The sequence below is a fragment of the Schistocerca piceifrons genome, chromosome 8 (assembly GCF_021461385.2).
Source record: "Schistocerca piceifrons isolate TAMUIC-IGC-003096 chromosome 8, iqSchPice1.1, whole genome shotgun sequence".
In the NCBI taxonomy this organism is placed as follows: Eukaryota; Metazoa; Arthropoda; class Insecta; order Orthoptera; family Acrididae; genus Schistocerca; species Schistocerca piceifrons.
This window is the reverse complement of record NC_060145.1, coordinates 397777032-397793694: the sequence shown is the minus strand read 5'-3', so window position 1 is coordinate 397793694 and position 16663 is coordinate 397777032. Positions and strand designations below refer to the sequence as shown.

The 16663-nt window shown below is 41.6% G+C and overlaps 1 protein-coding gene across 1 annotated transcript in view; it reads left to right on the top strand.

Moving 5' to 3' along the window:
* Positions 1 to 10199, top strand: part of LOC124712379 (farnesol dehydrogenase-like) — a 60610-nt gene extending 50411 nt beyond the window's left edge. The window contains exons 5-6 of the mRNA XM_047242674.1: positions 1634 to 1789; positions 10069 to 10199. Of these exons, the coding sequence (XP_047098630.1) occupies positions 1634 to 1789; positions 10069 to 10113 (201 nt within the window). The 3' untranslated portion in view covers positions 10114 to 10199. The remainder of the gene's footprint in view (positions 1 to 1633; positions 1790 to 10068) is intronic.
* Positions 10200 to 16663: the final 6464 nt, after the last annotated feature.

Sequence of the window (16663 nt, the reverse complement as noted above, 5' to 3'; positions counted from 1 at the left end):
GGACAGATCCGGAGATCTTGCTGGCCTGGGTAGTTGACTTACACCTTCTAGAGCACGTTGAGTGGCACGGGATACATGCGGACGTGCATTGTCCTGTTGGAACAGCAAGTTCCTTTGCCGGTCTAGGAATGGTAGAACGATGGGTTTGATGACGGTTTGGATATACCGTGCAGTATTCAGTGTCCCCCCGACGATCACCAGCGGTGTACGGCCAGTGTAGGAGATCGCTCCCCACACCATGATGCCGGGTGTTGGCCCTGTGTGCCTCGGTCGTATGCAGTCCTGATTGTGGTGCTCACCTGCACGGCGCCAAACACGCATACAACCATCATTGGCACCAAGGCAGAAGCGACTCTCATCGCTGAAGACGACACGTCTCCATTCGTCCCTCCATTCACGCCTGTCGTGACAACACTGGAGGCGGGCTGCACGATGTTGGGGCGTGAGCAGAAGACGGCCTAACGGTGTACGGGACCGTAGCCCAGCTTCCTGGAGACGGTTGCGAATGGTCCTCGCCGATACCCCAGGAGCAACAGTGTCCCTAATTTGCTGGGAAGTGGTGGTGCAGTCCCCTACGGCACTGCGTCGGATCCTACGATCTTGGCGTGCACCCATGCGTCGCTGCGGTCCGGTCCCAGGTCGACGGGCACGTGCACCTTCCGCCGACCACTGGCGACAACATCGATGTACTGTGGAGACCTCACGCCCCACGTGTTGAGCAATTCGGCGGTACGTCCACCCGGCCTCCCGCATGCCCACTATACGCCCTCGCTCAAAGTCCGTCAACTGCACATACGGTTCACGTCCACACTGTCGCGGCATGCTACCAGTGTTAAAGACTGCGATGGAGCTCCGTATGCCACGGCAAACTGGCTGACACTGACGGCGGTGGTGTACAAATGCTGCGCAGCTAGCGCCATTCGACGGCCAACACCGCGGTTCCTGGTGTGTCCGCTGTGCCGTGCGTGTGATCATTGCTTGTACAGCCCTCTCGCAGTGTCCGGAGCAAGTATGGTGGGTCTGACACACCGGTGTCAATGTGTTCTTTTTTCCATTTCCAGGAGTGTATATTTGAAACATCATCCACAGGCCAGAGAAAAGTATGCCATCTCAGCAACATCATAATAAGAAATCCCCACATTACTTCCTAATGAAGTGACTTACGAATTGTACCAGAATACAGTTTAGAGAGAGAGGAATGACTAAAAGTGACTGTTGGAGCTGCAATGTAGTCCAATGTATTTTACTGATGTATAAACACTGCTAAAAATATTTCAGTTGTTGGGGGTTCAAGGTGGATTGTTCTCAATTTCTTCATGAACAGTATAAGCTGTCACTTCCTACACAGTAGGACAGCGCAGTACAAAACTGAGTTATAGTAAAAACAGCATGTCACGAATACAATGTGAAATGGAGTGTCTTCTCAGAGCACCTTTGTCTGTTGAAAACTAAACACTTGTAGTAGTACCAGTAGCAGCAACAACAACAGTAGTGGTGGTGGTGGTGGTAGTCGTGGTGGTGGTGGTGGTGGTGGTGGTGGTGGTGGTGGTAGTAGTAGTAGTCTCGATTCTTTTAGTTGCTGATGAATATTAAAATAAAATTTCTCTTAATCACTATATTTGTCTATGCACAGGCTATTAGCCCAGGGCTCGTGAAGACTGAAATATTAGACAGGGGTAATCTCCACTCTGCAGCAAGCGACACAGTGTTTGCCAGTCATGCACACATGCTGCCTGAGGACATAGCAGATGCTGTTGAATATGTCCTGTCTGTCCCAGAACGTGTCCAGGTGAGTCTTTTTACAGAGCAGACCAGCTTGCTGCTAAGTGCTGAAGTGCAGTACAAGTATATCCTATTATCAGTATGCAATTTCTGCCTCATCGCATAATATGTTCAAATGCAATGCTGAAATCAGATCTGAATCCCTGAAGAAATTTCAGAAAGCTTTTAAGTGTGATGCATGTTGAATTTCACTTTGGTGACCAAAGTCAAAAATATTGTTAACTATTTAAATTTTGTTACACAACATACACTGCCAGACAAATCCATTAATTTTATTTCACACATCCCTGTTAGAAATGGATCATGAAGGTCAAAGTTTTAGATTAATGTGACTCAGTTATTTCTTGAAAAATAGGTGTTATTAAACTTAATCTTGTATTGTTTTGTTTTCTTCATGCCTCCTGTGTTTCAGACCAGTAAGGTTTTGTTTCCATGAAACTGATCAACTTTACAGTACTAAAGATTTGATGATCCCTCTGGCTCATTCATCCACAATGAAACATTTCATCTAGAACATTTTGGTTAATATTTCTTTTTTGGATTTGTCACAAAGTTGTTTTCTGATGAAGGTAAAGCATGCTAATAAGAATTGTGTGTGGATATATGCTCTATGATAGAAATATCAAATAAATTTCTAGCAGCTGTGATTTTAAGGCTGAAAGACAATGTCATCATATTTCAGTCAGTTAAATAGTTAATTATTTTGGAGTGTTGACTGTCTCTTGGAAAATATAAGAGCTATGAGCACTTCTTCTTCTTCATTGATACTGTGAAATGCATCTCTTCTACTACGAGCTCTTTTCCTTCCATATTTTGCGAGGAGGTAGTATGGACCAAAACAAGATAAAATATTTAGTAAACATGGGCTCTAAAAAGAACATCTTCAGAACAAATACTCATAATGTTTAAGATATGTGATTTGGCAAATCTCCTGCAACAAAAACCCTAGGTTTAGTCATGACGCTCCTCGGGTTAGTTTGGAGACAGTACATGGTCTTTGTGTGGCACATTCTGTTTGTCACCATCATGGATGTGGTTCACTCTTGATTTTCGTTTTCAGAAATTGTTCGAGCATTACAATAAAAATAATAGCCATTGAAATGAAAGAATCTAGAAAGGAATTTTAGTCTGTAACATGCCAGGTACTTTTCATTATATGTTACAAGAGATGCCCTAGTTTAACAAAAACACACTAGATTACATGTTGTTGAAATACTTCATTATATTAGAAAAGATGGGCAGGTCAGTTCTTACACTATGCCACCAAAAGCATCCAGACACCTGCCTGAAAAATGACTTGCAAGTTAGTGGCACCCTCCGTCAGTTAATGCTGGCGCAGACATACATTCAATCTTCTTGGGGAATGGCAGCCAATTCTTCGCGGAGTGCTGCACAGAGGAGAGGTATCAATGTTGGTTGGTGAGGCCTGGTACGAAGTCAGCATTCCAAAATGTCTCGAAAGTGTTCTATAGGACTCAGGTCAGGACTCTGTGCAGGCCAGTCCATTACAGGGATGTTATTTTCGTGCAACCATCCGCCACAAACCGTGCATTATGAACAAGTGCTCAATTGTGTTAAAAGATGCAGTTGCTTTTCAACAGTGGGAAGCAAGAAGGTGCTTAAAATATCAATGTAGGCCTGTGCTGTGATAGGGCCATGCAAAACAACAAGGGGTGCAAGCCCTCTCCATGAAAAACACATGCACGCGACCACACACGCACACTCCACTGCTCGACTCGCTGTGGCTCACTTCGTTACCGACACTCACGCACGCCAATGCCACTAGCTCAACACCTTGTCGGGACGCGGAAAGGGATGCAAGCTGGCTGCCATGGCCAAGCTCCTGCTCACACTGGTGGGAGATGGGCACGTCACCAGGACGTGCAAGGGCGCAGTCGCGTGTCTGAAGTGCACCAAGGTGCATGACACGCATGCCTGCGATAAACCGTAACACGTCGTGTCCATGTGCGTGAACTGCGGTGGTGCACACGCTGCAAACTTGCGCAGCTGCGCGTACCTAAAGAAGACACAAGCTGCCGCAAGAAAAATGGCACATAAGGAAGAGGTTGTGGCCCCACAATCTCTCTCTACAGGGGGAAAATGAACGCGGCAACAAGTAGTTGGCTAGACTGGAGGCCCGCCCAGCGGCAGAGACGGCAGCCACGCAGAAGTAGCTCGTCGCTATTCACCGATAGCTTCAACAGCTGTGAGAGGAACTCAGGTTGGCGATGAAGAAGACACTTGCCCCCAACGCCACCTCCACGGTGGGTCGACAAGCAGGGATGGACGCGGTGACCCAGATGGATGGTCCGCCGCGAACGGACGTGGCGACTCAAACGGACGTCGCCCCGAAACCTGTAGCAATACAGGAGACCGGGGAGATGCCCATGGACGTGGCACCGCCCTCTCCTTCCCCAACTCTTGACGAGTAGGTAAAACACCTGGGGAAACACGAAGAAGAGGCTGGGAAACTGCGTACCAATGTCATCCCATTCCTCGACAGCACCAGCATGCCAGTGGTGCTGAAGAAGATCGCCACCATGCTGTGGGATGGGTGCTTCAACGTGCAGAAAAACCCATACCTCTTTGCCCAGGTTGAAGGGGAGCAGAAGCCTTCACTACCACATAGGCCGCTAGACCTCTGTAGTGGACACCGGACAATAATGCTCGAAATCACCACGAGGAAGGATCTGGACATCATCAAGGTGAACCCCATTTTCACACCGTGCCACTGGAACTACATCCCGGAAGACGCAGTTGTACGGCTGAGGAAGGAGGCTCGCAACAGCGAGAGGTAACTGACAGCAGAGCTCGAGGCAGCAATTCAACAAGTCACGCGCGAGGGGAAGAAAACTCAAAAGAACAAAGTCCACCACTAGCATGTTCGCATGCCAGCTGTCAGGAATAATCGACAAACCGCACCAGGACAGATCCTTAAGACAGGAAACACCTTCACACACCCCACAAGGAATAGGAGGGAAGGCTGTACCAAGCTAGAACTCTACCCCCCCCCCCCCCCCCCCCCGGCCAAGGATAAGGCCCATCAGTACACCAGCGTCAGCATAATGAAACACACAACCACGCCATAACACCACCACATCCAAATTTTGCTGTTGGCACTACACCCACCGGCAGATGACATTCATTGGACAATCGCCAAACCCACATCCTACTATCAGATTGCCACATTGTGTACCGTGATTCATTACTTCACACAATATTTTTCCACTGTTCAGTTGTCCAATGTTTACGCACCTTACAACAAGCGAGGTGTCATTTGGCATTTACCGGCGTGATATGTGGCTTATGAGCAGCTTCTTGGCCATGAAATTAAAGTTTTCTCACCTTCTGCCTAACTGTCGTAGTACTTGCAGTGGATCCTGATGCAGTTTGGAATTCCTGTGCGATGGTCTGGATATATGCCTGTCTATTACACATTACGACCCTCTTCAACTGTTGGTGGTCTCTGTCAGTCAACAGACGAGGTTGGCCTGTACACTTTTGTGCTGTGCTGTGCATGTCCCTTCACGTTTCCACTTCACTAACACATCAGAAACAGTGGACCTAGGGATGGTTAGGAGTGTGAAAATCTCATGTACAGACGTATGACAAAAGTGACACCCAATCACATGACCATATTTGAAGTCCACGAGTTCCACGGCGCACCCCATTCTGCTCTCTCATGATGTCTAATGAGTAGTGAGGTTGCTGATATGGAGTACCTGTCAGCAGTTGGCAGCATAATGCACCTAATATGAAAAACATAGTTTTTTGGGGGTGTCCGGATACTTTTGATCACATACTGTACCTGCAAGAGATGCAAATCCTGTTACAGTTAACTGAAACATGAACTAAAAACTCTTTCTTCAGGTGAGAAAGAAGAAAACCCTCTGTCCTTGAGGGTAGAGCACGTTGCTACAATTTTGCGATTACCAAATTACTTTATAGTGGGTATCATATTGCTTCTTCACTGGGCCGATTCAATAACTAATGTCATCCTTACACTGGGCAAAGGCTGCTTGGGATACTTGTTGTGTTGAAAAGATCCCACCATGAAGGAGTAGAATGTGGAATGTATTTGAAGTGGGCAGACATTATAAATCTTCTTCTGAAAGATGCTTCTGAAGATGAAAATTTCATAGCCTGACATGATGACAGTGCTAATATAAATGTGACATTTTGATTTTTGTTATGTTGGTACATGTTAGACAATAATTTAATCCACAGTGAACTTGATCAGCAGGTTATTTTTATAGCTATTTTTAAAGTACTTATGCTGTACATGTTTGTTGCATGGTGCTGAAAACATTGTACAAGTGTTAGTCATTCCCTTTCCTGTTCTCCTCAGAAATGGAGTGAGGGAAAAGTGGCTTTCTGTATGCATCCAAATGAGCCTTAATTTCTCTGACCTTGTGTTTGAAATTGTTATACAAAATGTATGTTGGTGACAGTAGGATTGTTCTGCAGACTGCTGAAAATGCAGGTTGTCTAAACTTTATCAAGAGCATTTCCCAAAAAGTACAAATTCCTATTTCAGTTCAAGAAGCATTTCTGCAACACCTGGGTGTTGATTAAATCTCCTGGTAACAAATCTACCAGTATGCCTCTGAACTGACGGAGTGTAACTTTTAGGACATCATCTTTTGTCAGATTACCTGGTGGGGATCCCATACACTTGAGAAAAACTCGAGAATGAGACATACGAGTGTTCTGTGCAAGGTCTCCTTTATAGGATTGTCTCAATAAACTGAAGTTGACCATTCACCTTCCCTGCAACTGACCTTACATGCTCATTTCAATTTATGCTGCTCTGCAGTGTAACACCTAGATATTTAATCAAGGTGACCATATGAAGCAACACATCATAAATACTGTATCTGAACACTGCAGGATTTTTTTACTATTCATCTGCATTAACTTAAATTTTTCCACATCTAGACCAAGCTTCCATTCATAATGTTAAATAGAAATTCTATTCAAGTCACTCTGCATTCTCCTACAGTAACTCAAGGACAATACTTTCACATGCAGTATGGCACCATCAACAGAAATATCCAGGTTGCTGCTCCCCCAACCATCAGATGGTTTATGTATACAGAGTACAAGAGCTCTCTTTGTCTCAGATGAATACTTACTGTCCAGGACAAGACACTGGGTGCTATTACTGATAAAATTCTTTGAGCCACACAGATATCTGAAAACCCATTACCTATGCTCAGACATTAGTTAACAGTGTACAGTGCAGCACTGTGTCAAACGCTTTCTGCAAATCTAGGAATATGGAATCTGTCAGTTATCTTTCATCCATGATTCACAATACTAAGTGCAAGAAAGGGGTAAGCTAAGTTTCAGATGAACAGTGCTTTCTTAATACTTGTTGATTTGTGGATAGAAGCTTTCCTCTCTAAAGAAAACTTTGTTATATTCAAACTTAGAATATGCTAAAGAATTCTGCAGCAAACTGACACAAGGATAGTAGGTTGTAATTATGTGGGTCCATTCTTTTGCCCCTTCATTATACAGAGCCATCTGCACTTTTTTTCCAATCACTTGGGACTTTCATCTTGACGAGAGAATTATGATAAACACAAGCTAAGTATGGGGTCAATAGCAAAGAGTAAAACCAAATTGGGATTCCACCTGGATCCAGTGACATATTCATTTTCAACTCTTTCAGCTACTTTTAAACAACAAGGATGCCCTCCATATGGGAGTTTGTGAAGTAATCAAAGAACGGTATATCTACAATTCTCCTCTGCAAATGATTTATAAACATGAAATTTAAAACTTCAGATTTCTTTTTGCTACCATGATCTTTCATTAACGTCTCATAAAGGAAATTGTTACATGCTTTGTGTACCAATCTTTTTACAGATGTGTGAATTTTTACTAAAGTTTATCTATTGACATTTCTGCATTCTTTTTTGAACCGCGAGTGCAGAAATCTCTTTTTCCTCTTAGCTTTTTCTGCATTTTGTTACTAAATCACAGTGAGCATTTTCCATCCTCAAACCACTTACTTGACACATACTTTTCCAGAGACTGAATTACAGTCAGTTTAAACTATGGTTATAATTACTCTATTCCATCGCACTGGCACTAGAAAGTGTCCATTCACTGCCTAAGTAGGATGCTAACAACTGCTTGTCTGATCTTTACAGCATTAAATATCTCCAAGCCTTCTCAATGGGTTTGTTAACTTTAGTAGTCATCATGGCTACAATGAATCGTGATTGCTAATCCTTGTCGCTATACTGACACTTTTGAGAAGGTCACCCTGTTTGTAGTTATGAGGTCTAAAATATTTCCATACCATGTGGCTCGTTGCACTAGTTGTCCATGGCAGCTTTTAGAGAAAGTGTTCAGAACTATTTCACAAGACTGTCTGCTGTCCATATGACGCGCAACAATATCCCAGTGTGTATTTGGTAGGTTAACATTGAATCTAACTAATTTTGCTTGATTTTGGGGGGAGGGGGGCTAACTCTGTGCTGCCGAAAGCAGACATTCTTTGAGTGATTCTACAACTAGTTCAGTGGAATTCGTGGCTGGTAGGACAATTACTCATGTCCAGATAACTTTGCAGTCGGACTCAACCTTGACCTTGATATAGAAAATATTTTTGTTGACTGTAATGAACCCTCTCCCTCCTACAATCTCTAACGTGTCTTTTATATACACATTCCATGCTTCATTAAATAGTTCAAGTCTTTCTACTTTAGATTTCATCCAGCTGTTGGTTCCAAGTGTAATTAAATAGGTCAAGTCTTTCTACTTTAGATTTCATCCAGCTGTTGGTTCCAAGTATAATTTGAACATGACAGCTTTCCTGGAGGGCTGTAAATCCAGGTACTTTGTTACAGTCTTTGGAAATTTAATATTAAAATCTTATAAATGATTTGATTTTGCTCTCTGTCTCTTGACTGGTGAGTGTTTATACAAGGAACATTAGCTATCTGTATCGACCTCTACAATCTTCTGCCCCATAATGCAAGTCCAGATATCTACAGTCGAGACTATCACAGAATCGACGGAACCTCTGGTTGAGATCCCCCACTTGGCTTAAACCCAAGGATCCCAGTCAAGTAACTCAGGGTATGACACTGCAAATCATAAGCTCTGCTTGCACCCTGTGAGCAAGGCCAGCACTCTTCACCATTCCTACCAGCCTCCTGCAGGAACTGAGGATAGCCTCAGGACCCAAATAACAGAAGTCATTGGTGTCAACATTACAACTGCACCCTGCACCCTTGATAGCTGCAGGCTTGCTAACAAAAACTCATGCAAAGTTGATGAATGTTTACAAGAAGTCTAATTCTTCAGTTTCAACAACTGAACCAGTAGTAGGTGAACTCAAAAGTGCTGTACCCCTCTTGAAGAAGATCCACAAGATGGACTTCCCACAATTGCAGCCAGATGAGACATAATAGAAAGGATAGTATGGTAAATTACATGATGAATTAACTGTGTGCAAGGATTTTGCTTCCGTTGCTTCCATTTGGAAAGTTTTTGAAAGAAGCCAACTGATTTTTGTAAACTGACCAATGTCTTGAATGGGACGTGGGCCGCAAATTCATGCCAGAAACTAATCCTGAAGCGCAAAATTGGTTGGAAATTGATGTGCTGTAACATAAATGGCAAAGCAATTTCATATATGATTGTTGGAACTCTATTAACATAATTTCATACGTCAATATCTTGTAAATTTGTACCTACAGTGGTTTCCTAGAATTTTTCCAGTTTTGGCAGCAAGTGACCACTGGTAGCTCTGGCTCTTTTTGATGTAGCAGCTTACATTTGCTACTGGAAAGAGTATTTAAAGCTGCTGAAAGGTGTTCTCTTTACTTATTACTTCGCAAATGATACAAAATTAACTGTTGAATGCTACTGAAGTCTTCTAGACCAACTCAGTTAAAAATATATGAAAACAGAACTTGATTGATTGATGAGAAAGAGAGAGAGAGAGAGAGAGAGAGAGAGAGAGAGTTTGGGAGGGAGTTATGTTAAACAATGGAATTTCAGTATACTCATAGACACAAAAAATAAGTAACCTTTTACTTTGGAATCATGTTGCTTATCATAACACTATATAATACCAATATATTATTTCATTTAATATTTAGGTTGTTCCTTATTATCAATAACAATTTTGATGTAACAATTATTACGCAGATTAGAAAAATATATGATAAGCATTGTAGCTGATTGAAACTTTTTTGTACTACACACTTCATTTCAACTGGACAAATGTTTGTATTTCACATATTTTTCTTCTTGGTTTTTCAGATCCATGACATCATTCTCAGACCTGCTGGAGAAGAGGGCTTTTGAAGACATAAATTAAGAATAGAAGTATATTTATAATGATATACCATGGTTTTGATACAAACTTAGAACTCACGAAACTAATAAAGTGGTAGCATATGACTGTTGCATAATGTAGAATTACTAATATGTTCCAATAACTTGTTATGTGTGCTAATAATTAGCTTGAAATAAAACAGTTTATTAAACAGAATTGTACTATATCAATTAATTTTTTTTTCAATGAATAGCAAAGTGTAAAAAGGATTTGACTGACAGCAGAACATTCATCTGCTCATTTCACACTGGACATTAAACCACTGTTATAGTGTTGCTTCGTTAGTAAATGAAATGTGGAAAGTAATTTATTAGAATCAATTCAGTTCCACGGATTGATTTGAAACCTTGTAACTGAAACACCAATAATGACTGGAAAAAAAATTGTTTTAACTTGGATTTGTAGATTTCCAAACACAACAAAATTCTGTTAATAAAATATGTTGAACTCCATTTAATAAAAAAGTGCAGTATGTAAAATAACTTCCAACACTTCGAAAAATGAAAAGGAAAAAATTATTATCAAATATATACTCTGTACACGAGGCAAACACAGTGTGTCACAGTGGCATATTTTACTAAATTAATTTAACAATATGATGCTTAATGAAAGCCTGGTGTATGGAGAGAAAGGAGTCACTGAAGGAAATGAGAGAGTACCATATGGTAATTATTGTAACAGTAGGCAAAAGAACTGTACAAAGTTGAATAAGTACTAATACTACTTGCACTACCCATAAACGGCCAGTTGGTAGAAAAATCCAGCAACAGCATTACACTCAATGACCACATATCCCACATCCACTTAAAGTGCAGTTAAAAGTGAGAATTACAATGAACTATAGCAAACAGACTGGAAGACACACACATCTGTGTATTGTTGGATCCACTTGTGAAATCACTATGATAGTTTGAGGGAGCAGCATTTCATTGGTCAGATGGTAGAAATGTGCTGGAGACATCGATCTTTATGTTGTTGGAGCTTCATTTTGCTTTCTGGATTGCCACTGCACTGTCTTCTTTGGTGATATTTTCAGTACTCCATATTTCCCTCAACTTCCTCAATTTTTGCTGCTATATCTCCATCTTCGGACAGTGAAATCGATAGCCTGAGATCACTGCTGCCACAAGCTGCACCTACTATTGTGAGATGGCATAGGAAGGCAGTCACGTGGGTGTAATTGAGGATGTCACATGGATAATACAGCTCATTGTCCAGTGGAGCTCATTCAGTTCAGAATGTGCTTTGCTTACAACTACCACAAACACTGTATTCCTCTATATCTGGCTGTGATTTTTGACACACACTCTGGATATTTATTTGGTCTGTTTACTTGGTGGCTGATTGGAGGCTGCTGGCATGAGTATAGACCTTTTTGGTTAGTTCTTAGGCCAACTATTTATTCACAGCTTCTACATTAAGACATGGATTGGTTTTGCAAGCTATCATTGTATTTTGAACTATGTAAAAAGCAGTGAGAAAAATCTCTTTTATTACACTAACACAAAGTGTTACATTCACTTCCAAAATTTTGTGGTTGTGGCTAATTTTTAAATGGTGATATATTCCATTGCATATATACAGGGTTATTACAAATGATTGAAGCGATTTCACAGCTCTACAATAACTTTATTATTTGAGATATTTTCACAATGCTTTGCACACACATACAAAAACTCAAAAAGTTTTTTAGGCAATTTACAAATGTTCGATATGTGCCCCTTTAGTGATTCGGCAGACATCAAGCCGATAATCAAGTTCCTCCCACACTCGGCGCAGCATGTCCCCATCAACGAGTTCGAAAGCATCGTTGATGTGAGCTCGCAGTTCTGGCACATTTCTTGGTAGAGGAGGTTTAAACACTGAATCTTCCACATAACCCCACAGAAAGAAATCCCATGGAGTTAAGTCGGGAGAGCGTGGAGGCCATGACATGAATTGCTGATCATGATCTCCACCACAACCGATCCATCGGTTTTCCAATCACCTGTTTAAGAAATGCCGAACATCATGATGGAAGTGCGGTGGAGCATCATCCTGTTGAAAGATGAAGTCGGCGCTGTCGGTCTCCAGTTGTGGCATGAGCCAATTTTCCAGCATGTCCAGATACACGTGTCCTGTAATGTTTTTTTCGCAGAAGAAAAATGGGCTGTAAACTTTAAACTGTGAGATTGCACAAAACACGTTAACTTTTGGTGAATGGCGAATTTGCTGCACGAATGCGTGAGGATACTCTACTGTCCAGATTCGCACATTGTGTCTGTTCGCTTCACCATTAAGAAAAAATGTTGCTTCATCACTGAAAACAAGTTTCGCACTGAACGCATCCTCTTCCATGAGCTGTTGCAACCGCGCTGAAAATTCAAAGCGTTTGACATTGTCATCGGGTGTCAGGGCTTGTAGCAATTGTAAACGGTAAGGCTTCTGCTTTAGCCTTTTCCGTAAGATTTTCCAAACCGTCGGCTGTGGTACGTTTAGCTCCCTGCTTACTTTATTCGTCGACTTCCGCGGGCTACGCGTGAAACTTGCCCGCACGCGTTCAACCGTTTCTTCGCTCTCTGCATGCCGACCCGTTGATTTCCCCTTACAGAGGCATCCAGAAGCTTTAAACTGCGCATACCATCGCCGAATGGAGTTAGCAGTTGGTGGATCTTTGTTGACCTTCCTCCTGAAGTGTCGTTGCACTGTTATGACTGACTGATGTGAGTGCATTTCAAGTACAACATACGCTTTCTCGGCTCCTGTCGCCATTTTGTCTCACTGTGCTCTCGAGCGCTCTGGTGGCAGAAACCTGAAGTGCAGCTTCAGCCGAACAAAACTATGAGTTTTTCTACGTATCTATAGTGTGTTGTGACCATATGTCAATGAATGGAGCTACAGTGAATTTATGAAATCGCTTCAATCATTTGTAATAGCCCTGTAGTTTCACTACTGTTCCCAACTATATAAAGTTTACTGGGCTATTACAGCTGCTGAGACATTCATGTTCCTTTGAATATTCTACAAGGGTATGACCTGATTGGCTAATGTTAAATTTATCACATACACAAAGCTTCTGCAAAAGGGGCATTGCACAGATCATACAATGAGCTAACCATTTTCATTGGTCCCTTTTACTTCTGTTCAGAGTTTTTTGTATCAAAAGGATTCTTTGGATCCATCGCTTGCAATTCTACAGATTTGCACTTCTAAAGTTGTCTTGACAAACTTCCATATCAGTTTCATTTGATTGTTTGTGCTGTTAAATTTTACAATTTTTATGAATATGCTACAGAATTGTTTATAATATGAAAGTTATCTTGGTCATTATTTGTTTGACAATTACATAAATGTTCAAGTTTCATTCTGAATGAAACTGGTCAAAGTCCCAGTACTATTAACAGACATTTGTAGAAGAAATCTCAACAACATCACGTATTACAGAGCTCTGCACAGGGCTGTTGCTATGTGGGTCTTAGGAGTCATAGCAGCAGTTTTTTTTTGTCAAATTCGAGTAGGTGACACAAGAAATGAATGCAGCAGTGTATGGATGAAACCTCTGAATAACATTTTTTTATGAGCCCAGTTGCTGAAAACCACACAAATTTGAATACACTGTTTTAATCACATCTATTCATATCTCCCGATATAGTATCCAATCAGACCTTTGACAAACCTTCCAATAAAACAATGTTTTTGAAAGAGAGAAGAAACTCTTTTGTCTTGTCATCTGGTAAGACAGGTTTCTCTTCAAGTAACTAGAAGAAAAATTGTGAATGAAGGAATGCCGTGCACTGTTATATTTGCATAACAGCAGTGAGGATACTTGTAGGCATAGTGTCCCGAATACGTGACAACAGTCTCATTGAAATCTGATGAGGCCAGGAATAGTAAGTACAACTGAAGATGCACATATACCAATACCTACTGAAGAGGTTTTTGTGCATGTCTCCCTGCACAATGACAACTGAACAGCTGTCTGTTGAGATTTGATAAACAGAATTGGTATATTTGAGACTCACCAAAGAGTTTTCCTCCAGCTCACTACTTCCTTGCTTCAGTTCGTTTTATATTCAATTTTCCTGTAGTGCAATTTTCTAGAAAATGTACCTGCTATACTACTTTATATTTTCAGGGTAACACAGAATATTAAGGTAATGCTGTTAGGGTACATGTGTCTAAGACTGAGATAAGAAGCAGCTATGGATTAAACTGCACTCTGCGCTGATGACTGCAGCCTCAAGGAAATTAGACACTAAGAATGGTATCAACTAGACACCAGTAGAAAGTAATGTATGTTTGGATTATTCCACTCAGCTGTCCTCATTTATGCAGGAAAGGAGCACAGTACATGTTTGTTTTAGAATGTTATATGAGTTCAAGTAAACTCCTGTTGTCATGAGTTGGAATGAAAGAAGTACAATGAATTAAATCTTCACATACTTTTCAAAGACCTAGGTGGAATTACAGCAGTATTATGAAAAGAGGAGATGTTAAGTCACAGATGTGCACAACAAAAAGACTGTTACACATCAAGGTTTTGGCCGAAGAGGCCTTCTTCTGAAGTAGAACACACACATACATTTTCACACAAGCACAACTTGAACACACTGCTACTGTCTCTGGCCACTGTGGCCAGACTGCAGACTTCAGTTAAACCTGATGGGAGAAGCAATTTGGCATTGTGGGGGAAGGAGGAAGCTGGGGTGGAAAGGGGGAGGGTAGCAGGGTAGGGATGGGTGAAGGCTTAGCACTGCTTGTGGGAGCAGGAAGGGGGATGGTGGGGACTAGTGCTGGAGAGGGCGCAGGGTAGGGAATAAGTAGGTGAAGGGCGGGGGCTAACAAATGTTGAGGCTGGAGGGGTGAGAGGGCAGGGGGGGGGGGGGGAGTATGGGGACATAGATTACGTTGCAGGGAGAGTTCCCACATGCACAAGTGAGAGAAGCTGGTGTTCTGGTGTTAGTAGGAAGGATACAGATGGTGCAGGCTGTGAAGCAGTCACTGAAGTGAAGTACATTGTGATGGGCTGCTTGTCCAGCAACTGGGTGAACTAGCTATCACTTGGCCCCAGACTGTTGGAGCTCATTAGTTGTCATGCCCCAGTATAAAGCAGTACAGTGTTTGCACCTTAATTTGTAGCTCACACAACCGCTTGCAAAGGTAGCCCTGTCTCTGATGGGATAGGAGATGCCTCTGGCCGGACTGGAGTAGATGGTGGTGGTGATGGTGGTGGTAGGATGTATGGGACAGGTTTTGCATCTAGGTCTATTGCAGGGATATGAGCAGTGAGGCAAGGGGTTGGGTGCAGGGGTGGAGTAGCAATGGACAAGAATATTGCATAGGTTCATTATGTGGTGGAATACCACTGAAAATGGGTGGGAAGGATAGTGGATAGAATAGTGTACTTACCCAATTATAAAACAAGGTTTTTTCCCAAATCCGTCAATTCAAAAAATACAGGGTCATCTTATATTTTCAGATTAACTATTGGTGCTGGGTTGACATTTTAATGTTGTTTAATAAAGTATATAAGTATTGGCTTTTCTTTACATATGAAGCTTTGGATATTGAAGACATGTGAGATTTCTTTTGAAGAATTAATAAGGGCAAGGTTGGGCAAACTAAACTCACTTTTGAACAGGTTTGAGATCTGCTGGTACACTGAAGTGCTCAATACAGTATTGAGTAATGACACGCTCGAACGATCACATGACATTCGACTCACACTGCAGTACCCGAGATACTTGAGAAACTATGAACTAGCCACTGCAACAATCTATTGCTCTGTTTAAAATCAGATGGTTTTGTAAAACAGGAGGAAATAGCACTAAATTCTATAATCTCAGAAACTGTTGTTATACTTGAACAGGTTTGTAATAAAAGTTCTCATTGTGTGGATACCATATAAAAATATTATTGCTACTTTTTAAGTAAATGTAACATTCAAAAGTGGAAATGTTGTCCTTCAAAAAACATTACTTGATTCTGAATTCAGATCAATATTTAACTTGATTATGAGATGATGTAATGATTTACTAAGTGGGTTGCAAATGAGAAATTCGGCTGCTCTTCACGTATTAGAATATTGAGTAAAAATGTTACCATCTTTTAATCAGCTTTAGAACATGAAGGTGACACTCAGATGAAGTGAGAAGGAAAATTAATCCAGAATGAACTATTTAACAAATGAAATCATTCAAATTAAACTGACTCTAATTGTTCTGAGAATACATCATAGCAGCAAGACCTGTCACGGAGATGGTACCACCAGACATCAGTAGATCACAGGACGAGTGAAAGTGTGAGAATCGGACAGAATCTAAATTTATGTATTTTTTATTTATGTATTAGTTGCTGTTGTTACATATGATCTGCTGCTTCAGCAGTCTATGTTTCCAGTTGCTCAAGCACAGCAGTACAGAAGGGTTGGAGAGGTAAAAGTGATGACTGCTTGACTGAGAACTAGAGGACTGTGGGGAGGAGAGCAATGTGTGGGCAGCAAATTATGTCATTTTACCAATCATGGGAATGTAAACCACA